At 33.5% G+C, this 26,700-nt stretch overlaps 2 protein-coding genes across 2 annotated transcripts in view; both read right to left on the reverse strand.

The window, feature by feature from the left end:
* Nucleotides 1-15,026, reverse strand: part of LOC129789394 (protein scalloped) — a 42,627-nt gene extending 27,601 nt beyond the window's left edge. Inside the window, exon 1 of the mRNA XM_055826192.1 lies at nt 13,850-15,026. Within this exon, the coding sequence (XP_055682167.1) occupies nt 13,850-13,886 (37 nt within the window). The 5' untranslated portion in view covers nt 13,887-15,026. The remainder of the gene's footprint in view (nt 1-13,849) is intronic.
* A 6,456-nt stretch (nt 15,027-21,482) lies between these two features.
* On the reverse strand, nt 21,483-23,556 carry LOC129789514 (post-GPI attachment to proteins factor 2-like). The gene is made up of 3 exons (XM_055826335.1): nt 23,032-23,556; nt 22,817-22,951; nt 21,483-22,497 (listed from the first exon to the last, which is right to left on the reverse strand). Exons 1-3 carry the CDS (start codon nt 23,086-23,088, stop codon nt 21,856-21,858), a joined length of 834 nt encoding a protein of 277 aa, XP_055682310.1. The 5' UTR covers nt 23,089-23,556; the 3' UTR covers nt 21,483-21,855.
* Nucleotides 23,557-26,700: the final 3,144 nt, after the last annotated feature.

The following is a 26,700-nucleotide window of genomic DNA, read 5'->3' on the forward strand; positions in this document are numbered from 1 at the left end:
AGTTCAGATCTTGCAACATTTTTGGTTGTACATGAGTGGGAATGAACAGAAATACATTTTCTTTCTCTTTTGCACAATGAGATCTTCCAAAGTCTCGAAGAGCACAAATTTTGTCTTTTCGAGCAAAATTCTGCCTCCAACACGCTAGTTCATTCGACATGAGCTGATATTGTTACTAATGAATTTAAAATACTTGATATGAACTTTTATTTACTTTTTTTTTTTTTAATTTTTTAGAAGTTTATTTAATCTCTTTTTGAGTCAACTTTGAATCAAAAATTTTCTTCTAAAGGTTAGTAAAATAAAAGAAAAAAAAATAATTGAAAAAAATTGAGTTGATTAAAATATAGACCAGAATAATATAAATTCTATTTGTCAGTTTAACGAATAAAGTGAACACAACTTTTATACTTTTCAGCGATGTTTCGGCATATTTTTTGTCGCATCTTTAGGATTTATAAGTGTGAAATTGTATGGATTATCGGACAGAAAACTTTATATAATAAATAATTAAGTCAAGATATTTTCCTCGATAGGTCAATCTAATGTGATATTTTCGTCCTAGAATTTTTTAAAGGCCATTTGAGGGAATATGAGGTTTAAATAAAGTTGATGATATTTTCCGACATTGGAAATGGTTTTTCACCTAAGATATTATTTGCAGTTTCTAATCTCACTTCTCATCTGTTAATCCGTTACAAAGTATTTTACTTTTCAAATCACTAAAACAGAGAAGCATACAAAATCAACCATGATATTTTTGGAATGGAAGGCTAGAAAATACCTATCTATATAATAAAGAAAGGTCTGTTTGTTGGTAATCTTCCGTCGTGTTCGGCTATACAAATCTACACCGTTTGACCGATCGTGATGAAATTTGATACAGATGCCTCTTATATCAGAAGATTTTAAACAGCCGTATTTATTTCCCTTTAAACCACATTCGAGTAGCCTAATTTTTACCAATATTTTAGAATTTATCTAAAATTTTCGCGAAGCGCAACTAATCCCCGCGAAGCGAGACGTAAATTGGAGTGAAGTGACTCCATACTGTTTACATTAGCGACTAAATTCGCCCCAAGTGACATGTTCAGATTAAAATAATTATACTGACTGAGAAATCCCTTTAAGTTAGTAAAAACCACTCATCCGTTTCGTATTCTGCACTACCCAGCTAATGAAGAAATATAAAGATTTAAAAAGCGCTAAAAGAAAAATTTTTTGAATATTTTTTTCTTAACATGCGAAAAGTATTTTTGGAAGCCTCAAAAGAATTCTTTTTTATTCTTAAAATATTAATCTGACTATCTTTTCAACATAATGATGTACTCGATGTACTACTTCAAACACAATTATAAATCCTAAATTCCAAGTAACACTATGCTGAAACATCGCTAAAAATTATAAAAAGTTTTGTTCACATTTTTTCTTTAAACGCCTTAACCCTCCGTACTGTGACCAAAACACTTATGTGAATTACAATGGGGTAGGTGACCGACCCCATAGAATTTTTTGCAAAAAAGCAAAATCTTTCAGTCAAATGAGCTTTAATAGACTCCTTGGTACTCCCTAATAAGTCTTTTATCCATTTTGAACACAAAAATAAATTTTTCAATGTATTTTTTGATGATTTTTTTCAATAATTTTTTTATGTTAGAATCTTCTAGAAAGAGACTAATAGTGACAAAGTGAAGAGAAAATGGAATTTTGACTGTTACAACAATTTTTGAATTCCCTCTTTATATATTTTTTCCTTATAACTTTTATTCTGGTGGTCGGATTGACCTGAAATTTTTACACAATCTTCTCAGATAACCAAAAAACTTATTTCTCAAAGCTTGGTTCTATGTATATCTCTAAGAACTAAGGTGTAATAATTCAAAATATAGCTCTAGGGTTGGTCACCTGCCCCTCATAGTATACGGAGGGTTAAATCCGCAAATAGAATTTTTCTATTATTCTGGTCTAGCCAAATATTGATTAATTATTATATTTTAAGCAATTCGATTTCGTTTTTTGAATTTATTTATTTTTAATTAAGTACCTATATATTTTTTTAATTTACCAAATATTTCCACGGAGTTTTCAAAATTAATATTTTACTAACCTTTAGAAGAAAATTTTTGATTCAAAGTTGACTCAAAAAGAGATTAAATAAACTTCTAAAAAATTAAAAAAAAAAAAGTAAATAAAAGTTCATATCAAGTATTTTAAATTCATTAGTAACAATATCAGCTCATGTCGAATGAACTAGCGTGTTGGAGGCAGAATTTTGCTCGAAAAGACAAAATTTGTGCTCTTCGAGACTTTGGAAGATCTCATTGTGCAAAAGAGAAAGAAAATGTATTTCTGTTCATTCCCACTCATGTACAACCAAAAATGTTGCAAGATCTGAACTCAACTCCGTGTACATTTTTCTTCCTTCAGCCCTTTTTTGTGCACCTCTACTGTAACCCACTCAACGTAGGTACAAAAAAAAAGTCCATATAGAAAAAAGTCCATATAGAAAAAAGTCCATATAGAAAAAACGCTCAGCTCAAGCGACCCTTCAAGTGATCACCATGAGCGCTCGAAAGCAAATGATCTTGTGAATGGGAGGAAGGTCCTCCTTGCATTTCACTTACCCCCAAATTTCCTTAAAAAGACCTCGTGCGCCATCTACCTTCCCCTCAAATGAGGAAGGGCCGAAACGATTTTGGCACTTTCGCCCTTCTTTGTAATACTAGGTCTTATATAGCAAAGATTTGACCTTACACTCCCTTCTATTTTTTTTATAAAATAATTATCAAATAAAATTTAATGATTATATACTATTGCTTTGAACTCTCAATCTTAATGGTATTTGTCCAGTTCAATCGACAAGAGGTCACGAAAGAAGCCATCAGGCGTTCTCGACTAAATTGCATGTATTTTCAATTGATTGAAATATATAAGTATTTCTCTAAATAAAAAGTACAATAATATGATTTTATTGATGTTGTATACTGTGTATATTTTAAATATACATGACATACACAGTTAAACAGATAAATCTATCAATTTACATGATTGTGTACGTTATATGTATATTCTGTAATTGCGCCAATGTTTTATTTTTTTGGCAACAAACTCATATTTAATTTATTCGTTGATGTGGAAAGTTTCAAATAAACAAAACACAGAATTTAATAAATTTGTTGTAAACGAGCGATAAAATTTAATTTAATTCTTGTAAAAATATAGTATAAAGCACAAAGTATTTTAGCCTTGTTTCTTTAAACAGTAAAAGGATTTTCATGTTACTCTTTATTCTTGATCTTAATCTATCTATATAATAAAGAAAGGTCTGTTTGTTGGTAATATTCATTCGTGTTCGGCTATACAAATCTACACCGTTTGACCGATCGTGATGAAATTTGGTACAGGGGCTCCTTATATCAGGCGGTTTCGAGTGGCCGTATCCATTTTCCCCCCGAAACCCCCCTTCAGGTAGCCCCCATATAAAAGTCATGCATTTTTTGCGAATTTTTTAATTTGGCGCCTGAAATGTTGTATGAAAATGATTTCTTCTCTTTGCAATTTTTTTTTTGAGATTGATGAGAATTCTCCATCTATATAATAAAGATTGGTCTGTTTGTTGGTAATCTTTAGTCGTGTTCGGCTATACAAATCTACACCGTTTGTTCGATCGCGATGAAATTTGGTACAGAGGCCCCTTATAACAGGCGGTTTCAAATGGCCGTATTCATTTCTCCCCCAAAGCCCCACTTCAGGTAGCACCCATATAAAGTTCATGCAGTTTTTGCAAATTTTTGAATTTGGCGCCTGAAATGTTGTATGAAAACGATTTCTTCTCTTTGCAATTTTTTCTTTTGGGATTGATCTACTTTTATACCATCACAATTTTTTTCTCTCCAAAATTTGCGCGAAGCGCAACAAATCTCCGCGAAGCGGGGCGAGGTAAATTGGAGCGAAGCGACAATTTACCTCGTATAATATATCTTGTAATTGATTCTCTCCGTTACGTTATTCTTTCTCTAACCATATTTTATTCAATTGTTCTCATCTTGTCATCCCGATGCTAGAAAAGTGAAACTGAGTATACAATGCCACATCCGTAAATTCCTTTCCTAATCTTTTTCATCCTTGGCTGAATATTCAGAATTTATAGCTATTTTCCAACAGAAAACCAAAGGGAAAATCTACTATAGTAGCATGTATTTTAATAAAAACTCCCTAAAAAAATTAATTTGGAATTTTGAAAAATATCAAATTCAAATGAATTCAATCAAATTAAAATTTATTATTGTATTTCACCAGCATTGGTATTTTTTGCATATTTCACACAATTTGCATGGTTTTTAATTTGACAATATATCATTATTGAAATATTCCAGATTCGTTGAATTTTATTTGACTTTTTGCATTCCTCAATTTCCATATCAAATATGAGATTATTATGAATTTTCCCGGATAGCGTACACAACTGTGATTAACACGAATGGAATTTAAAACAACGACACTCAAAAATCCCTAATATATTGCATCAGGAGCTGTGATTGAAATAGTTCAATGGGTGGGTATACGAAAAAAGGGGTAATACGCAGGAACAGAAATATGCTAAAATTCAGCTGGGACTTTTTATGTTAGACCATGTAGGGGAAAATGCGGCGTTTTTGTGCGTTACATATGTACATATGGTACATATGAACATGTGAAAGGCTAGGTAAGGTAGATTTGTTAGATTGCATGAAAGTGAAATAGGGTAAAAAAAAAGAATTAAAATCACTCAAATTGGTTCGCTGTAAATTCACATGGACACTGAGGAATTCATACGAATTGTTAATTAACATTTATGCATCAACATGAACATTTTATTCTCAATAACCGCGCGTTACCACCACCAATAAAAGCTATAGTTCACCCTCACGCCTTTTCCATTTTATCCATTACTTTGTTCTCTCATTCGCCCCTGAATCCACACAGCAGCCCTCACACCCTTCAATATTTGTGCAGGCTCCCTCTTTTCAACCATTTATACGATGTGCTCTCCTGCCTGGGGATTCCGCCGAGGTATGTCCGTAATGGAAAATTAACATGTCAGGAATGGTATTTCGGCAATATGCGTATGTTGCATATAAACTATTTAATTAATATGAAACCGCATACAGCACACTTACAATCAAATTTCTACTTTTCCTGCATACACCACTCCACAAAAATTCCACAATCCCCCATATCCAAATATAAACATTTTTTACTCACAAATCTCTCCCTTGAACCATATCTAAACTCACTGTTGAAAATCAATCCCTAGAGAGAGCCAGGGAAATTATTGTAAATTGAGAGTTGTTGGAAAAAATCTCAATTTTTCGTAATAAAACAATTTTTTATAGGCGAAAAAAAATTAGATAGTGAAAAAAAAATGAATACAAAAGGCATGTATTTATTTAAATAAAAACATAAAACTGATATATGTATACTGATATATGGATATGCAAAGAAATCTTATCATTTAATGCTATATGTATCATGTCTCTATATATCATTATTCATTTCTTATCAACCACTTTTTTGTAATCCATCGGTTTACGATGTTTAGCTTCTATTCATATTATTCGTTTTTTTTTGCTTTTCAAAAAGGTACAGAAAATAAACTTTGAGCATATGGAGTGAATAAAATCAATAGAACACTCGACGTAAGAATCTTTTAAGAGGTATTGACGTCAAATTAGCACAATTGTATTTGCTTATTGTTTCTCTTAATAGTGCAGACATTGTTTTTATTGTGGTTTTTAAGGCCTGTCAAAATGAACAAATATGCGGGAGCAACTGAAAAAATATAAAAATGCAAAGATAAATATATATAAACTGCAAAGATAAAAATTAAATATAGCATGGATGGAACAGTATAAAGCGAAAGAACGGTAAGTAAAACTTACGGGCTGTGATTCTTTCTTTGTCAGTGAAATGTGAAATTGACGGAAAATTGAGGATGGGCAAATTTTGAGGAAGGCTTTCTCGCGCACCGAATCACAGCCAACGCGCAGATAATTTGTGAGAAGCCTTAATCGTGGGCGTTGGCTGTGATTCGGTACGCGAGAAAGCCTTCCTCAAAATTTGCCCATCCTCAATTTTCCGTCAATTTCACATTTCACTGACAAAGAAAGAATCACAGCCCGTAAGTTTTACTTACCGTTCTTTCGCTTTATACTGTTCCATCCATGCTATATTTAATTTTTATCTTTGCAGTTTATATATATTTATCTTTGCATTTTTATATGTATATATATAATGTATATATCTATGCATTTATATATATTTATTTTATTTTATTTTATATGTGTATATAAAACGCCCCGCTTCGCGGGGCGTTGGACTTATGCAACTCAAGATATGACATATAAACTTTAAAACGCGATATCTCCGGAACGGCTACATAGATTTTCTTCATTTTTGGCATGGTGATAGATACTATAGTCAACTATTACATATCAAAATTTGAAGCAATTCTATAAAGCGGTGCTCGAGATATTCATCGAAAACTCATCGAAAATTTTGTTTTCGATTTTAGCGCCACTTGCGGTAATTTCTTGAACTTGCAATGTTCCGAGCAGTTGTAAGGCTCATTATTATCTTTCATTTGAGCCCGAGTTGATCAAAATCGGTCAAGCCGTTCTCGAGTTATGGCCGATTTTCGATGAAAAATTGTGGCGGCCATATTGGCTAAACGGCTTGGCCGATTTTCGAAAATGAGGTATCATTGGAAAGGTCTTGATGGCCCCTACAACATATCAAAATTTCAGACCTCTAGCTATAATAGTGACTGAGATATAGCGAAAACAAAATTTTGAGGTTATTCAAAATGGCGGACGCGGGGGTGGGGGGTTGGATTTGACTTCATAATCGGATGTCTTCCACCTGATATATGAACTTTGCCGTTGACCGCAAGTTTCTATCTATTACCGTTCTCTTGCAATTTAGAGAAAGGTTCCGGCCGGCCGGACGGCCGGACGGCCGGACGGACGGACGGACGGCCGGCCGGAAAAATTTTTGGCGCCACCATTTTTTGGAATGTGGGGACCCTAATTCGTGCTCATCCCAAGTTTGAGCCCGATCTGACGACTTTGCATTTTTGAGTGTACACAGAAGCTGTGCTTCTTTTAAGAAAGAATCACAGCTAAAAATACTAGGAATTCCTAATGTTTACGTATTAAAAATGCTAAATTTAAAATATTTATCACTGTGTCAGTATCGAATAAATTCATAGAATTTAAAATTCAGGAAGGATGGAACCCATAAAACATGAGATACCAATTCTAAGCTTATTCATGTATTAAGAAGAAAATTAATGCCATAAACTTCTTAATCATTTTTCACTCCTCATCTCCTGATTTTTCTAGTTTTATTTGAATCCACTTTGCATCTGACAAGTTGACATCATGCGAATGTGAACCTAAAATTAGCTCAAATTGGAGAAAAGCCAACGAAATTACGCAGCTCAGACGACGGCGTCCCAATGAATGTAAGAAACAAAATGACGAAACTCTTATTTAGATTATATGGAAATAGAGAGACAGAAAGGGAACCAACGAAGATTCATTGGAAATTTTATGAGAATCATCTTCAAACCTTTTTCCTCATCACAGTTTTGTTTTTAAACTCCACGCGCAGAAGTAAAAGACAACAAACTCTTGGTTCTTGAATTTTCCGTCTTTTGTTATCCACCTCACACGTATATGTGCATATACAATATATACATAAATTTAGTCATTCGTGAAAACCTACCAAGAAGTATTTCCAACAATTACAAGTATAGAGAATACAATATTTTCAGCAGCACCACAAGCCAATGTCTACAAAGAATACACGAAGAAAATCTCCATGATGAGAAAACTAAAATTAGAAAATGGGAAAATTCATCTCATTTGTGGCGACATATACAAGTACCTATGTACAAATTTATTAAATACCGGGAGAAGCAATAATATACAGATTTACAAGAAAAAAAAATTGAGGGAAATTTATTGAGAACAACCTCTAAAAGTGAAACTTTTTGTGTCAAACATGCTATGTGAAATATTCTTCTTTGCCTTTTTTCCCTTCTGTATGTAAAAGTGGGGAAAAATTGAGAAATTTAAAATTTTGCAATTTTTCTTCTACCCTCCACTATAATACAGTTTTCATACTCTTTTTTTTTCTCAAAGCACGATGATATAACTTTGCCATGTTCATGTGAAATTGATTAGAGACGATGCTGAAAATAATAATAAAAAAAATTAACGATAAAATAAAAAAAAGAGCACACACAACCCACTTTATATAAAGAGCTCAAATCTCCCTCTAGTGAAATTTTACGAGGAAAACCATAAAAAAATTCATGAAGTGAATATAAAGCGTGACACATTCTTTTTATTGTATGGCAAAGACGCAAAAAAGCCAAAGAACAAGAAGGATGGAAATGCCTCGGAGGATAATATGAAAAAGGGATTCCTTTTTCACAATGACACCACACAAATAGGGCTGAAAAATGAGGCGGGAGGCTTGGTGAGCAATGAAAAGTGAAATTTACAACATCAAACACATTTTAGCCAGCAATTTAATTGAAATTTAAGAATACATAAAACAACGAAAATTTTTGGTCACAATTCTTCATGCGAAACGCAGAACATTATACTTTACCATTTTGTATTATGTATATATGTATACAGTAGAGTTTCAATTAGCGAATGAAATTGTGGACGCGTGCTATGTTTAATTTTCAAATCAGTGTTTAAAAAACTACAAATCTAATTTGCTATTTTTCTTTTAAAGAATTTTGGAAGTATAAGAGATTCTCTTATTTATATGAAATTGCAGAAATAAAAAAAAAATGACAATATGTTTGCTAATTGAAGTTATTCTGTAGAATTCATAAATATGTACTTTTCTCCCTCAAACCCACGCATTAATATGAATACCATAGAAAGAAATTTAATTTATCCATCTTTTCATATTTCTCTCATCCACACAGTAGCATTCATTTTCCAAGAATCAAATTAAAATTGTTTCTCAAATATTAATACGAGAAAATTGCACGGCATGAGAATTGAAATTTAATTTTGATACAAAAATACCTACATACTTAAGAGTATTCACAAGCATCTTCTGGAAAATTATTTTACATGACCGCGGTAAATTCTTGGTAGTTCTGAAAATGTAAATCTTCCGTGCATCAGTGACTGCCAGTTTTTTTAGTTCTATTTTAATTCAGAAAGAATTGAAAAGTCTTAAAATTTCCTGTACCTATTTTGTAAGTACTCAAGTACATACAACATAAAACAGAATGTTTTAAAAATAAAATGTCTAACTTGTAAAAAAAAATTGAACTCAACCAGCAAGTGAATCGAGGAGAAAAAATCTTTATTTATCCATGATCATGGCCAAAGACGGTTAAAGAACATAGGGAATTGAAATGACTTGAAATATTTGCTAAAGAATTTAACGGCGTTCCAAAGACTCCTCTCTTTCTGTTGTCTTAAATGTACTCCTCTTGGGCTTTTGCTGACTTTGAGAACGTACAATGTTGATTTCGACGTGATTAAATTAATTTCTGGCCTTTTTATATGTTATTCCATACCCTTTCCGTCTCTTCTCAGTGGTTCCCTGTCTTCCTTACCATGGTACCTCTAGCCCCCCGCGAAACACACCTCACTTTACCACACTCACCGTGCACAGAACTTCCCCATCAATTGTTTATAAAAATTCTTGAGTAACAGCAATTTTTGTATTTAACTCGAATGAGTACTTTTTGCTGTATGCAAGTATAGATATGGTTGGAGATAAAATGTGCAAAAGTGAGCTTTTATTACAAACGAAAGGAAGAATTTCTTTTGATATTAAATTCATTTTGAAGTAGGTAACGTTCCAACTTTGAGGTCTTCTGCTCTTGGTATGTATACCTACTAAGTGTTATATAACTTTGTACGTATGTATGGTACCTATCATCGTCCTTTTATGCTTCATACAAATTGCACATAATCTAACCTTTCTCGAAAGAGTCCGAAAAGTTGCTTCTCTACGTTTCTTTTTGTATGTCATCAAAAGAGAAATTTTCTCTCTTCATACCCTTTTCGTCTAGTGCAACATACTTGTTGTCATTTTTTATTTTTTGAAAATTTTAAATGAAAATGGCATGAGAGTGTTTTTGACTCAAATATAGTCACATCACATTTTAATTGCATTTTACTCTTCTCTTTCGTCCATCTATCGTCACTCTCTATCATCACTCATTTTACTTCTCAATCGCGTGATTTTCTTCTTTTCCCCCTGTCTGATCTGTGAAACAACAATCTCGGTTTGATATGCGAAAAACAACTTAACACACAGCATCCCAACCAGCATTGAGACCTGACAACCACTTGCAAAGCCACATTCTCATGCAAGCGCAGGTATTTCTTTGAGAACGCCGAAATATTTTTTTCCTTCAATTCCATTTTATTCCTTAAATAGCCAGTTTTCTTCTACATGGCGGCGGCTCTCTATACACAACCACAAGAATGTGCAGAAAACCTCCATATAATGTACCCACCAAGCTCTCCATTCTAGTTGCCATTTGATTCAGTTTTCCCCCACTCTCCCCTTACCAACATCGAAATCCACCCATTACACTTGAGCTTCAAAGGGCAAGGGAAACAGTCTTATGTTTGCCAAACATTATTTCAATTAGAAGGATTTTAATCAAGTTCTGATCAAAATTTTTCGTACTCAGGTTGTATGTTCTCAAGTGAATATTTATTTTTTTTTTTATTTCCTACACGCCTGATTCTTTTTTCATAACAAAATGCAAAACGAATTGGGAAATTGACCGTGTGTTTTGCAAAAAAATATGCAGATTTATCTCATTTGCACTCTTGAAGATTTATTGTTGTAGAATTTTTCTTCTAGAGATTTTTTTCTTTGTCAAATTTCTAAAGAAATCACCATTGCAAAAATACAGAGAAAGATCATGAAGAAAATTTGCAATGCAACTATATCCCAACTTTTAGCAAAAATGCATAGAAGCAGAAAATATTGAAAATTGTCAATCAGCTTTGCGCTTCTTGTAGGAATCATAAATACTTTGCTTCAGCAATAATGTATGAAACATCTTTTTCAAATTTGTATTTCATCACAAATCATCTTGCAAGCAATTAGTAAATGCTAATAGTGGCAATTTCCCACTTTATAAATAGTCCTAAAATTATTGCTGAATTAATAAATTATAATTTAATGTGGGAGAGTAGAAAAAGATTGACCCCATAATAGCATTGCAAGAAATGTTTGAATTTTCACAATAATTGGTTAACACCCAGCTTAAACATTAGTAATTGTAATTGCAAGATTATTTCCTTTTTGTTGTGCATAGCATATCTCTATATGTATGTATGTATATTGTATGTACAAAAGAAGGTGCAAAAAAGTGCAAAATATTGAAATTAACTAACAAGAAACAAAAAATATATACCTATATATAAGCACATTTGTATACCGCTTGATTTATAACAGCGCAAGTAATGCGAAAATTTAGTCTTAATTTATGTGAAAATCGTCTTGTAACAACACATTTTCAGTACAATTAACATTATAATACATCTATAAATACACAATATTCCACATAATACTATAATTATAATAGTATACATAAAATCTATTTCGATGTAATACTATGCACTAATAAAATTACACATTTAATTATCACACCGCAATAATGAGTGAATAAAAAGTGGGAGAAATGTATGTATGAGTTTATACTTTTTTTCTTTTCTTCATGCATTATACATATTTTATTTCCCTGCTTGTATACACAGCATCGAAGTAAAAACACACAGTTGAGAGTAAGATAGATAATTTTACCCCTCCTCTACACCACCTCTCGTGCCCCTTATTTTGCTGCGGTTAATGATTTTTACAAATTGGCGATTTGCCCATTTAGACAGCACTTGCTTCTTACCGTTTCTCTCTTTAGCCTCCAACTATATTCGAACTCATTTATGTATAGAGACGGAGAGCAATCAAAAATCTGCGCGCGACTCATCTCCTTTATATGCTGTGCTTCAAAATAACTGATACAATTCGCAAAAACAAATCACTCGTTCTATACTCAATTTCTGGCTATTGACTGGTAGGAAATCCAAAATGTAATTAATTACTATTTGATATTTTTTACAAATCGAAATAAAGTTAAAAGGAACCTAACTCTTAGGTGTCAATAAGGAAAACTATTTTTAAAAATGCATCCATCAGTTCAAGTTTTAAATATAAATATCCTTAATTTTTTATGTCAGTTATTTTGAGACATGCTGTAAAAATTATACATACTGAACACAGTGAAATTACGCGCGTAATTTGCTGAATGTGCGTCAGCACCAGGACTTATTAATCGATTTAAATAAATTTTGCCTGATATTCGTGTGTATATTTATATTTTTGAGTGTGTTTCCCACTAGTGTGGTGAATAAAAAAGAAAACTGTGAAAAGAAAATTCATGTCATTTAACACTGAGACGGAGAGTCGCCTTCATTTTTCTTTGGCATAAAATGTTTCCCACATTGAGCTACTCTAATATTACTATATTATTTATCATTTAATTAAACGGTATTATTTTAGAAATGAAAATATATTTTTTAAATTCATTAAAAATAACATTAAAATTTGATTTCATATAATCATTTCTTAATAACTAATGATTGCAAGAGTTAGGTATTTTGTTTATTCCACTTTTGAATATATTTAAAATGATTTTAGTGATTGCTATCTCATGGTTATTTTTACAAATATGATATTTGTATTAAAAGAAATAAAAAAAAAATAATGAAATCTTGTGGAGTTGATGAAAGTTCACTTATTAAGCTTTCAAATCATTTTTTAACGTGTTTAAAATCCTGAAATATAAAATGGATAGGTATTAAATGTTGGTAAAGAAACAATAAATTTCGTATTTAAACTAATAAAAATTTTGGTATAGCATAGATACTCGTGAGAGATATTCCTTCCGAATTACGTTCAATATCATTCAGAATGTTAAGAGAAGGCACAAACTAATAATGAAACTATTTTCAAAAGAGGAAAAGACAGAGATAGTGAAATACATTTAAAAAAAATTGTCTAAAAATAAAATAGTCTTGGCAATCGTCCTGATAGACTTCTTGCAGTATATCTATCCATATTATATATGTACGTAATATGCTATACAGAAAGTAACAAGGAAAAGTGTTATATTTTTTTCTCTGTGTTTTTTCTCACTCTTTTTCTCTTTCGCTTTGAAACTCATGTGCAAACTTTTATGTACATAGTGTTTACATAAAACATTTAACATCATGGCATAATTTACACATAGAGGTTAAATATAAGAAGTTACACGTATATAAAAAACGAATATTCTTTGAAAATTCTAATTTATTTCTGACATCTTCAGCATCTTTATCTTTCAATACCGATGTTTTTTTTGCTTTTCCATCCTCTGACCATTTTTCAAGTGTCAAAAGCATAAACGAAATTGATACTAAATTTTCAATTTTCATTTGATATATTAGAATAATAAAAATGTTCAAGATGGCACGAAAAAAAATTACAAATGTATTTTAAATTCAGGAAGAACTTTAGTCTATTAGGATGCGCCGCAAAGTTTGTTCGTTTTTCCATTCTGTGTTTAGTTTTATAATTCAAATGTGTGACTAAGTTTTCCCGCCCAATTTACTTGCCTGATGAGGAAGGAATATAGTCTTCGAAACGTCATAATAGGTGACATTGTTTCGAGAAACTTCCTAAGGTCGTAAACTTTGCCTTCCCACACCAATAAATAATAACCCGATCGAAATACAAACTTCAGGAAGAAGATTTAAAAACTTACGTTTAGCATAGAATAACTTTGAGTAATCACAATCCATTGATAGAGGAACAGCTAAAAATAGTCCACTTTAAAGTACAATTTTATTTCATAAAGAAAATCACGAGTGTTCCACAATTTTTTTTCCAATTTATAATTATCAATCGATTTTTTTTCTAAATATTACACAAATTCTTATATAATATTGTCTTGCAAATTGTCATAGGTGTTTCTTTTTATTGTGTGGTGGCAAAAGATAAGAAAAATTCGCCATCCGGAACACGCTTTGGATTCAAAATATTGATTTGAATGTCTTTTATTTCACGATAAATTTCCATCTCACCCCCACTTTATCGCTTCATATTGCAGACTTTTGTCATCCCTTGTGTATGCTTGACAAAAAGTCACTTTCTCAATTTCATCATGCTAGAAAGAATCCTTTTTTGTTGCCTCAAATCTGCTGGATTCTCTACAGCTTTTTTTTCACTCTTATTGTGTTTTGCACAGCAAATTCTATTCTTGTAGCTTTTTTAGCTTTTTTTACCACTTGGAAGTCTGTTTTCCAGGGATTATTTTTCTTCAACTCCGTGGAAGCGATTACACTTACAAAAAAATTTCCACCCTTTCATATCTGAAATTTTAAATTATTTCCAAAGAGGTCCACTTAATTTATGTACGAAATCTCACATTCAATATCACCCAACCTTTGATAAGTTACACGATAACCAGTTGAATCCCGGCGTGGAAGCCATAAAGAAAGTATTAAATTGTCAGGTGCAATTATGTATTCTGTTTTTGGCTCTTCAATCATACACTTTCGGCACTTCCTTATTTCTCTGTGTGTACTCATACACATTAATTTTCTTCTCCTTTTTACCCCACAAGCACCATCATTCACTTTTCATTGATGATCAACAAACTTATTCCACCAAATATAACTTCCCATACTTTTTTTCTATTCTTTTAGCCGAAATCTCAATTTTCACCTTCTTTGACTTCACACCATGACGGCGGTTATTTTTGCGCCACTCACAAATCACACGTATACCTCTTTGAGGATCGTTCAATAAACTTGCCAAAAATGCAGAAGGGTGGTGTACGAGAATTATATTAAAGCAATATTGTTGTCAATGCCTGCCGTATGATGAATTGGAGTTCCTATATAGTATGATGTGCTCTTCCTCCCTTGCCAGACTCAAACTGACTGAATCTTCTCTATAAAACCCAACACTGAAGCTCAACCACATATTTCTGCTGTAATGTGCAATTTGTGCGCACACACATCGTCTCTGTCGCACCAAAAATCCACACGATCTTCTTTTTCATTCCCACACACTGTTGTATGGAGTTTCTCTTGATTTCTGCTCAGTGGACGATTTTCTCCCTTCGAGCTAAAAAGTGCTAAATGTTCCAGACTTTGCAGGATGCTCTAAATACAATCAATATACATATTTCAATTTATATTTCAGATTGATGATTGATCTAATCTCAAACTAAAGAAAATGGTTATTAATTAGAGATCGGGGGTGAATTAATCTTGGGTTTTGTAAGTTTCTAAGAGTTTTAATAACCATATTCTCATAAGAAATAGGTACCTACTTATTCTTATATTAAATTGAAAAAAAAGTATACATATAACAAATATTAGTCAGTCATTTACCTCCAAGATATATGTATGTATTTTAAGAAAATTTATATCATATCATAATGATTTGAATTAATAGAAACTAAATTATGTCTATTAATATTATTTAGAAAACGGTTTAAAGGAAAATAAATCTTATAAAGTGATTAATAGGGGAAGGCGGGGCTAATTAAGTCAATTTGCGTAAATCCTAATCTGCAGGATTCCCAAGAGGCAAAAACTTTTTCTCGGTAGATCATTCTAATAGGAAATTTCCTGCCTTACAACTTTGTCTCAGACCACTTTCGCCCCACTCTCCCCTATAAAATATCTATGTTTTCTGTCATTTAAGTTACATTTTTTTTAATTTATAAAATACAATAAAGAATCTAAAAGATATTTACGAACTTCCTTTTGACTAAAATGACCAAAGCATTCCAATATATTTTTTTTAAGCAGACAATAATAGTCACACCCTCTGAGACCCAGCGAGTTCTTCATGGCTTAGTGGTAAGATGGAACCATCGATGACGACGGTCGACGATGACAATTTGGGTAGGTAGTAGCTTCGCACATCAATTTGCAAGCCATTTAATTTTTTTGTTCCTCTTCCCCGTCTTTTCTTCCATATCTTTATCCTCGTGGCCTATCACCATTTTACACTACATAATATATGTATGTATGTGCAATCTCTGAACAGAACCACAAAATAGAGGTGTGCAGATTTCCATCTCTCATTGATCAAAGTAAATCTCAATAATAAAATAATTCAAATAATTTACACACATTTATTTTAGCATTGTGGATATTCGATTGGAGGGATTAATTGAATTTCACCTTCATACTGATTTCCTTTTTCTTACATATTCAACTGTTTCGCTACACTTCATCAATGCAATATTGAAACAGCATTAATATTTTATTGTAGAAAATAGTAAAAATAGATTGAGAAATCCTTTGTTGAACACGTTTTTCTCGTTTTTTTTGTGAAAAAGAACAATTTAAAGAGATTTCTCTAAAATAGGGAAAATATATTATTGACACTCGGCTAGTAAAGAACTTTTATTTAAAAGTAGAAATTTTCTGACATATTTTTTTTTTGTAAGCTTGTGACGTTGGTGGCATGGGCCAAGAGAGGTGGTAATAATGTAAAATATTGTTTGGAATGAGTTACAACCGGAAATCATTCCAAGAAGTTTGAAGACCAAAAAAAAGTTTAATGGCTTTTTTGTGCATTTCTACCTCCTAAACTGTGGGTCAGAAGTTGTAGCGGAAAAACTTTCTCATAAGCGAATTAGGTAATAAGGTGAAATATGCCAAAGTATTATTGTTATTTTTTTTGATACTGCTGCTAGCCAAGCAAGTTGGCACAAAGTAAAGATAACACTTATCGTGAACCATCCCCTCACTCCCATCAACTTATACGTGGAGAAGAGCACTGATTACAGTGTATCATATATTTTCCACCGTTTATTGTTGCTAATTTACTGGAAATGTAATCTAATCGCACATTGATAGGGGACCTTGCTTTCTTCTTTTGGGAGTGTGTGGTAGTACACACTTGTGCTCTCTATCCGGAAAAGGTAAATTAGTTAGTTTGACCAGTAGACGCTGGTTTTGCCAACTTTTGCTATAGTTCTTCAGAAAATTGCTGCAGCAGCGATAAGAGGGATATAAAGTCGCACGTAAAATTTACATTTCCCAGCGATCAGAAACAATAAAAGGTAAATAAATATGTGAGGAAAAGACACGGTTGCACGTTCCACACAGTGGCACTTGAGTATGTCCTCTTATCTGTTATTCGCATATTATACAGAAGCAACAACTATTGCAATGGATTAAGTTAGATATAGTAACGGCTAAATCTATTTTTGTATCAAGACGGAATTATTTTTTATAGATAGGTACTGATTTAATAAAAAAAAATTATAAACTTCACCCCGCTTAAAAATGTGGATAAAATTCTTATTTGAGATATATTACGTATATTACCTATATAAACTCCAAAATATTTCTCTGTTTTGTCTTTCTCACCTATGAATGGCGTCCCGCAACATCCAATTAATTTTTTGTGAAAAAAAAATGAAATTCTTTTTTAGTTTTCCGATACATAATAAAATAATAGTACAACCATTTTTATTATAGATTTAAAAAATATTTTGGAGATAACATGAATCAACGTTAGTTTCAAAGTGATAAATACAAATTTAATTATCTTGCATGATCTTAATTTATGATTTGTGCCACATTTGTAAAAATTTGTCAATATTGTGACAAAATTTAAAAAAAAGTTCCCTTAAAGTTTTTATAAAATGTATTATGTACTACATTATGTATAAGAAAATGCACACTCTCTCAATGTACTTTTGTCCGATTCGAAATCAAATAAGAAACTAGAGAACATTTTCTTTTCAAGTAGTCCAACTTGAGAATCACATTTAGTGTGAGGCACAACGCCTAAGTTACTGTTTATCATTGCTTTTATCACTCGAGAAATGCTCATTTAACTGCAGTTGGTCACACACACTCTTGCCGCCGTTTTGTGCGGCCGTGACGTGTGAACTTCACTGACATCACCTACAATTAAAATAATCACTCTGTGGTGTTGAATAATCCCAAATCGCTGGGGCAGAGGAGGTGGCGGCGACAGATTTGTTGCACTGGCGATGTCGCCGAGTGCGAATCACGCCAGGCGGGAGAGTCGCAGAAATAGCCCCCCAAGATGGGTTTTCATTGCACTGAGAGACATTGGAAATGTGAATGTGTTACTCACCGAAAAGAGAAAGACGCGATGAATAATCCAGAAATGGGACTCGGTGTGGTGCTTCCTCTGGGGCACCTTTTCGCTGCCTTCAGAAGAAGAAAGCCTCTGGGCTGCACAAACACACAATTTACGGGCTCACGGGGCTCTCAACAGTCTCCTGGGGGCTTCGTCACGTTTTCCCACCACTCTGCCAATCGATTGACACCGACGCGGTGGATTTTTCGCAAACTTTTCACGATCACACAACAAAATAACTCCAAATGGAATTTGCGGAATTTTATTTAGATTCTTAGACAAAGGCATTTGCACGACAAATAGACGCTCGCGGCGCTACCATCGACCATCTTTCCCGCTGGGCGTCGCTCAATGCATTCTATGCATCTCTTTTTCTCTACACCATATACGCAAAGCGTCATCCTGCTCTTTCAACCATCTTAAACGAACTTGGCCGAAGAGTTTTTTTTAGGAAGCATATGCTTTCCTCCAACCAAACTACATGGAAGCATAAGTAGCATAAACTAATGGGACTGTTCTCATTCGCTTAAGCGAAGTCACACTTTAGTATGTGTACGAGATGGCATGAGGAAAAATATCTTTGTCTCACTCTGTGTTTTGTAGTGTGCGGAAATTTTTAAAAAAAATTTTTTTTTCGGGAAAAACTCATTTTTGGGGCTCCACAAGTTGCCGGGAATGCTTAGGGGGCCCCCGGGGTGTTTCAGTAAAAATTTGGGGGCGCAACTCGCCGGATTTTTTTCCGGAATTTGCACGACTTTTTCTGGCGCGGATTTTGAGTGTTTTGAATTGGGAACGCCAATCGACTCGGCGTCGCTTCCTGGTCACAAAAAAAGTAATTTCGCTGAGAAATTTGGCGAAAAACGCGAGAAAATTGCGAAAAACCTTCTGTGGGAGTAAAACAATATCAGTGACGAGCGAGTAAGAGAATCGCCGTGAAATTGCATGTGCATCCGTCTCATTTTCCCCTCAACCAACTAAACAGCGCCGTATGACGTCTGGTACGAACTTTTTGCTTGCTTTTCCAAAAATGCGATTTTTCTTGTTTTTTTTTTCGAATTTTCTGGCATAAAACACATTTTTAGAGTTCCTGTGGCACTTACGGATGCTCCAGAGTCCTCGGAGAGCCGCTCTGTGCGGAAATTGGCGCTCGCAGAAATTTTGACGGTTGGGTTACAAATTTGAAAATTTTGACGGTTGGAGATTTTACACGCAAAAAACACAATTTCCCCGGAAAATTCGGCGGAAAACGCGAGAAAATTGCAAAAAACTGAAAGTGTGAGGGAGACGGATAGTGGTGAAATGTATCCATCTTATTTTCTCTTGAGCAAATAGTAGGAAAAAATGGCGCCAAATTCAAAATTAGTCAAAAAAGCGTGATTTTTATATGGGGGCGCTACGAAGGGGGGCTCTAGGGGGAAAATTAATATCGTTGGTGAAAACCGCCTGGTATCAGTAGTCTCTGTGCCCAATTTCATCGCGATCGGATCAACGGTCTAGAAATGTATAGCTAAGAAACGAAATCCTTTCTTTATTATATACAGAGAATGAATATAACTAAATCGCAGCTTTATCGAATTTGTTATTACTTTATGAGACAACGTACTGTTAGTTTAGGCGATTTTCCCTTTTGCTCTGTAATTATCCCATCTAAGATGTACAGCAAATTCCTTTCAAAATTGTAATAAAAAGAAAAAAAATGTTGATTTCAAATTGCTAATTTATTCTCTTAACTTTTCTGTGTCAATTGTATGTTGTTTGCTTTTATTCATAATCTACATATTTTATTTAATGTAAGTTTAGTAGAGATTTTTTTTTCGTTTTAAGAGATATGTTAATTTTTTCATTTCTCACTAAATATTTTTTTAAATAGAAAATAGTGTGAAGATTTTCATCACCTTTAATCTTTGGTACAATGTACAATATCAATAGAATTTGAGATACACAACACTAAAAATTAGAAAAATAAATTTTCTACACACATTACTTTTGCTCTATCACTTATAGTTCGACTAGTGCATATTTTTCTTACGGCGAAATTACAGGCAAAACCTTAATATCAATTGACATTAGAGGAAAATACAATATGTGAGCATCCCTTTTAATCCCACTTCTATTTTAGGAAGATTGTAGAGAATTTTGAAAATTTTCGTTTTCTAAATGGATGACCAGAAGTATTACAATATTATTTGATTGAATCATAATTTTAAATAATTAATCAGTATAATCAAAATTATTAAAAAGTTATATTAAATCTAAATTAATTTTAAGCAAAATTGTACGCGCACTGATACGCGTAGAAAAATATACAATATAACTGACAGGAGGACCAGCTCCCTCTGTCTCATTTTCAAACAGTCAGTCGTTCATTAACGCTCGATCAGATCTGTTGTGGCGGAAATTCTTGTGGCAATTTTCTTTCTTTTATGTAAATTATTATAAAGTTAAACGTGAAATATAAATTTAATTAAATGGTGAAGGGAAAAATTGAGTGTTTTAAGTGTCGTGCTGTGTCCACTGGAAGAGGAATCTGGGCTCTTGCATCCGGGGAAAATTTTTGATCCTCCGGACCCGGATGTACATTTAATCCTCTCAATATCATTCCAGGTTGGACACACTCAATCACGCACGCATTCTCACAGCATTTATTCACCATTCATTTCTTTCTTTCATACTTACAACGCAAAGGTTGGACAAAGACATTCATTCACTCACGCACGCATCTCAATCACTCACCATTCTTTCTCTGTTTCATGCACACAACATAAAGGTAACATAACGCCTTAACAAAAATATTAATAAATGATCGGAAATATTATTCAATACTGATACATTCAAAATAGGAAAACTTTCTCAGGTTTTACTCTACGGTTCTTGTGGAGTTTAAAAAAATATTACCCCTTCATAAATAGGCTTAGGCATTCAAATGCCCCACCTGAATTAGCAATGATTTTAGAAGAAACTTAGGCTTTTGACCTCTAAAGTTTAAATTGCGACGTCACTCCTCTTTCTAAGAGATACTCTGTTAAGTAGATACCTATTATTTACTTCTGATCATCTCACTAAAATGCATAAAATAGGTTTGTATGTAAAATATAAATCATATAATACTCTGAGTTTTGGTTAAGGATAAAATTCAAAAGGTATTATGTTTGTAGATCCTAAAAATAAGATACTTTGGTATAATGGGTGAAATAGTATTCAACATCTTGTCACATCTTGCCAGTAACCGGAATATGTCCTAAATATAATCTCACTTTTTTATATTTCACCTCTTTTTTTAATCATAATTTCGTTATTTTTCTTCTACAAATGTAAGTTTTATATTTGAAAACTACAAGATAAACCACTTCTTTTTTTTTTCAGCATAAAGCTGAATTATAGGGCATATGGTTTAAACTTTATTGTTTATTTTTTAATATATCTACTCGCTTAATTGCTACTAAAAATTGTTAAATACTTTTTGTTTTTCCTTTTACATTTTGCTACAAATTAGTAAAATGACTAAATACTTTGGAGATGCCAAAAAGATCTGTTGGCTCGGCACACCAAAAACCATAATTTGTGGCAGTTGGTGGCCCTTTTTGAGGGACTTTCTCGGGGTGTTTTTTGTTTGTATGTGGAAAATCATTATTCAAATTTGTACTCATGATGATTCTTGAGCGTCTCAGCTCCTCTCGCCACGATAAAGTGCTCGGTGGGGAAATCGAGCATGGTGGTGCAATGGAACCCCATATTGGCGGAAGCAATAATATACTCACAGAGAGCAAACCAACTGAATGCCATGTCGTGGCATAGGAAGCGATGCTTCAGGAAGAAGAGCACGAGACCGATCGTGCTGGCGATGCTGAGGAAGAACAGGATCTTCTTGCAATATAGCGAAAATGCGGCGGACTCACGTGCGGCGGGTGAGATTTTTGCGGTGGATTCGTTGAGACGAATTGTGGCCAACATGTGGCACAGGGAGCAAATCATAAAGGTGATAAATACTTTTTCATGAATGGGGTAATTTTCACGATTGGATACATATGTTACCCCGCATAGGGCTCCAATTTCAATGAGATTCAGCACAAATACGGTGGTCACTAGATACATGGTGCGTTTCTGGACTTTTGGGTCACGAATCCTTTTCACGAGGCTACCATAGTAGTTTCTGTATACAGCTGCTATAGCTACACGAGGTCCTATGTGAAAGGCGATACAGGCACGCCAAAAGTACCGCTGTGGACTTACCCCAGTAATGGCACTTATAGAAGGAATAACGTTGTAAACCTGCCAGTAAAAATAAATGTTATGTTAGTTCTATTACATATAACTTTTTCTAATTTCTTGAATTTTTAATTGAAATTTAAAAATTAAAATGTGTTTTTTTTTTATTATCTTTCCATTTGATTAGGATAAAATGTAATATCCCTAATTCGAAATTACTATAAATTGTAATTATTGTTATGTAGTTGGTATTATCCTGACCAAAACAGAATTATTTAGGTACTATGTAATTAAAAATAATTTTTGATCAAACAATATTCTTTTCTGAACTTAATTCTCTAATACTATGAGAAGCATTAACATGTCATATAAGAAAACATACACGACAATGGGTTTCATGGATTTCTTCTGATTGGAAGATGTACGCTGTAATGAAGCACATCACAAGGGTGACTAGAGGAAGAGCAGCTGTAACGATGCATATTTCACGAAAACCAACGATAAGGTGGATAAAAATCTGCAAGAATATAAAAAAAAATGTAATCAATACAGACATTCCAATGGGCGAGTACGTATTGGCAACATTCAACAAATAACCTGCTCCTGTTTCGTCTTCTCCGTGGTTTTATTGTGAATTTCGTTCACTTGGCTCATGTTTTACCGCAGATTTTTTTAAAGGATTCTCAATTATGTGCAAGGGGGTGAACTTTGGTATATATTGGATTTTCTTCAACCACCACCACGGGAAGAGGAAAATCGAGAGCAGACCAAAAAGGAGGGCAGAGGATTTTCCAAAGAGAGTGTAAAAACACGTAATCACGGTGACACAACACCAAATATCAATCGTCTGAAAGAACACCGAAATTTACATGGAGTAGCGCGTTCATTGGAGATTATATCACATTTGGATCTAATTTTGTGTAAATTATAAATAAAATATTATTTAAAGTTTCATGTGAACTTTTGTGGTGTTGAAAAAAATGTGTCAATGATTTTGGCTCAGCGATGACACCCCTGACATAGCATAAGGAAGAGGGTGTGCCATTTTCAGGATCACCAACATGACTCTGAAGGAGTCGCGGCTAGTTGCTAATGAATCATCAAACTTAACTGCTATAAATTATACAAAAGAAAGTTCAATTTTTAGTCGCCTTTATATTTTGATATATATAATTACTTTTTATATATAATTTTATTACTATATGTAGTGATTCTTTAATTATGTATGTAATAAACCAAATTTAGTTATCAAGTACTTCACAATATGGAAATACTGGAAGCTTAATTTATGCTGCAATTAGCTTTTTTTTTTAAATTATTAGTTATATTGAACTAAATTAAAGAAAGAATTAAGAATTTTTTGCAATGAAATACCTTTTGCTATATTTCCAGTAACGTCATCTCTGTACCAACTCAAGAAGCAAAAGGATATAGCCCGGGAAATATAAAAAGAACATTTTTAGTTCCAGTGATTGCGCACATACCTATCCTTCCATATCCTTTCGTCAGTCATTCAATACCCTGTTCAAATAAGTAGGTACATAAAAGTGCTTAACAATTTTTTATAGTCGTTTATTTTTTCCCAATATTTTAAAGTTAAAAGGTGCTCTATAAGTTTAAATTTTTTTTTTATTTCGGATTCCATAATTATTTGGCTGCCCTACACCAAATTTTTAATCGAGGAAATGTTAATTTTTTTTGTTGCAATATTTATAATTGACGAGGTAAATTGTCGCTTCGCTCCAATTTTCCTCGCCCCGCTTCGCGGGGGGTTTTGCGCTTCGCGCAAATTTTAGAGAGAAAAACATTGTGATGATTTATAATTATGATTGGGCCCACCTATCAAACCCAAAAAAAAAAAATTGCAAAGAGAAGATATGATTTTCATACAACATTTCCGGCGCCAAATTCAAAAATTCGCAAAAAATGCATGACTGTTATATGGGGGCTACCTGAAGGGGGGCTTTGGGGGGGGAAATGGATACGGCCACTCGAAACCGCCTGATATAAGGAGCCTCTGTGCCAAATTTCATCGCGATCGGTCAAACGGTAAAGATTTGTATAGCCGAACACGACGGTAAGATTACCAACAAACAGACCTTTCTTTATTATATAGATGGAGAGCTCTCATCAAACCCAAAAGAAAAATTTGCAAAGCGAAGAAATCATTTTCATACAACATTTCCGGCGCCAAATTCAAAAATTCGCAAAAAAAGCATGGGGGCTACCTGAAGGGGGGCTATGGGGGGAAAATGGATACGGCCACTCGAAAGCGCCTGATATAAGGGGCCTCTGTACCAAATTTCATCACGATCGGTCAAACGGTGTAGATTTGTATAGCTGTACAGACACGAAGATTACCAACAAACAGACCTTTCTTTATTATATAGATAGGTATAGAATATGTGCCTATTGAAATATTTTTCTTGTAATTTTTCATAAAAATGCATGTTAATTAAAACTGCACTCCATTTTGCAATATCATAAAATAATTCTTATGCGTTAAGCAAAAGGTAAACTATATATATAAATAACATAAAAAATTAAACAAATCGAATACAATTGGAATTAAAAGATACTTGTTCAATTGAGTAAAATCCCCCAATAACAAACCCACTCATAAATTTACTAAAATTAAACGAAGATTAAAAGCAAAATAAAATGTGTTGCTTCTGAAGAGTTAACATATTTAATGGTTTCTTTTTTTGTTGTCTCCACATACCAATATGAGAAGGCGCATTGTGGTCTCACACATGCTGCCGAGTGTCACAGAGTCCCCACATAATTAAGGTAAATAGATTTTGTAATCAATTCCAAATGTTGCACTCCCATAATCGTAAGAGCCGTCGAATTTTCAGTCTTGTAGAATTATGTTGTTGATTAAAGATGTGTACGCGTGAACAAAGTGGAAGAGAGAAAATGACAAGGAACCATGCTACACTGTTGGGGAAGTTTATGTGGAAAAGGAGTACAACTGTACGAGGGTATGAAAAAGTGTGAAGCCGTTTTGGAAAAAAAAAAGTTTATTTCAGTTCAGCCGTGCATCTGAGGAAAATCTGTAACAAATTATCTAACATCACGAATACGAATTTGCCATTGTGGAACGATTGTCGTAATATTTCACATAAGGGAAGCGAGAGAACGCTAGCGGGTGACGGTAGGATGAAATGGTGGAGTGTTTGGACTATTCATGTCATCCAATGATAAATAATGGAATAATAAGGCACAACGAGGAGGGAGCGATTAGCAATTCAATGCATAGCTCGAGTGGGATCATCTTTCAGAAAGGTGAATGAGTGTTGCGAAAGAGAGGGAGTCTATATGGCCAAATTGCTAGGGCGGGTGGTGCTATTATGTACCTTATCAGGCATCTGAATCGAGGGAATAAAAATGCCATGCTCACTGAGAATAATATCAATTTTCACCTCTCTGAGAAAAAAATTGTATTGCATTTTTGTGAGATTTTTCCAGAGCTGTGGAATTATTTTTTTTTTAGAGAATTTCTGGTTATCCCTTGATATTCTATCAAAGATACATATAATACAATTGTATACACTGTTAAAAATACTCTAGCTAAAATATATGAAAAAACGCTGAAGTACTTCAGCCAAAAGCTTCCACCAGAGTACTTCAGTCAAATTTTAATTGACTGAAGTGCTTCAGTGCACTATTTCTTCCACCAAAGTACTTCAGCGGACTATTTCTTCCACCAAAGTACTTCAGTGGACTATTTCTTCCACCAGAGTACTTTAGTGGAATATTTCTTCCACCAAATCACTTCAGTGGACTATTTATTCCACCAGAGTACTTCAGTGGAATATTTCTTCCACCAGAGTACTTCAATGGAATATTTCTTCCACCAGAGTACTTCAGTAGAATATTTCTTCCACCAGAGTACTTCAGTGGAATATTTCTTCCACCAGAGTACTTTAGTGGAATATTTCTTCCACCAAATCACTTCAGTGGACTATTTATTCCACCAGAGTACTTCAGTGGAATATTTCTTCCACCAATTCACTTTAGTGGAATATTTCTTCCACCAGAGTACTTCAGTGGAATATTTCTTCCACCAGAGTACTTCAGTGGAATATTTCTTCCACCAATTCACTTCAGTGAAATATTTCTTCCACCAGAGTACTTCAGTGGAATATTTCTTCCACCAGAGTACTTCAGTGGAATATTTCTTCCACCAGAGTACTTCGGTGGAATATTTCTTCCACCAGAGTACTTTAGTGGAATATTTCTTCCATCAAATCACTTCAGTGG

The sequence above is a fragment of the Lutzomyia longipalpis genome, chromosome 2 (genome assembly GCF_024334085.1).
Source record: "Lutzomyia longipalpis isolate SR_M1_2022 chromosome 2, ASM2433408v1".
Classification (NCBI taxonomy): Eukaryota; Metazoa; Arthropoda; class Insecta; order Diptera; family Psychodidae; genus Lutzomyia; species Lutzomyia longipalpis.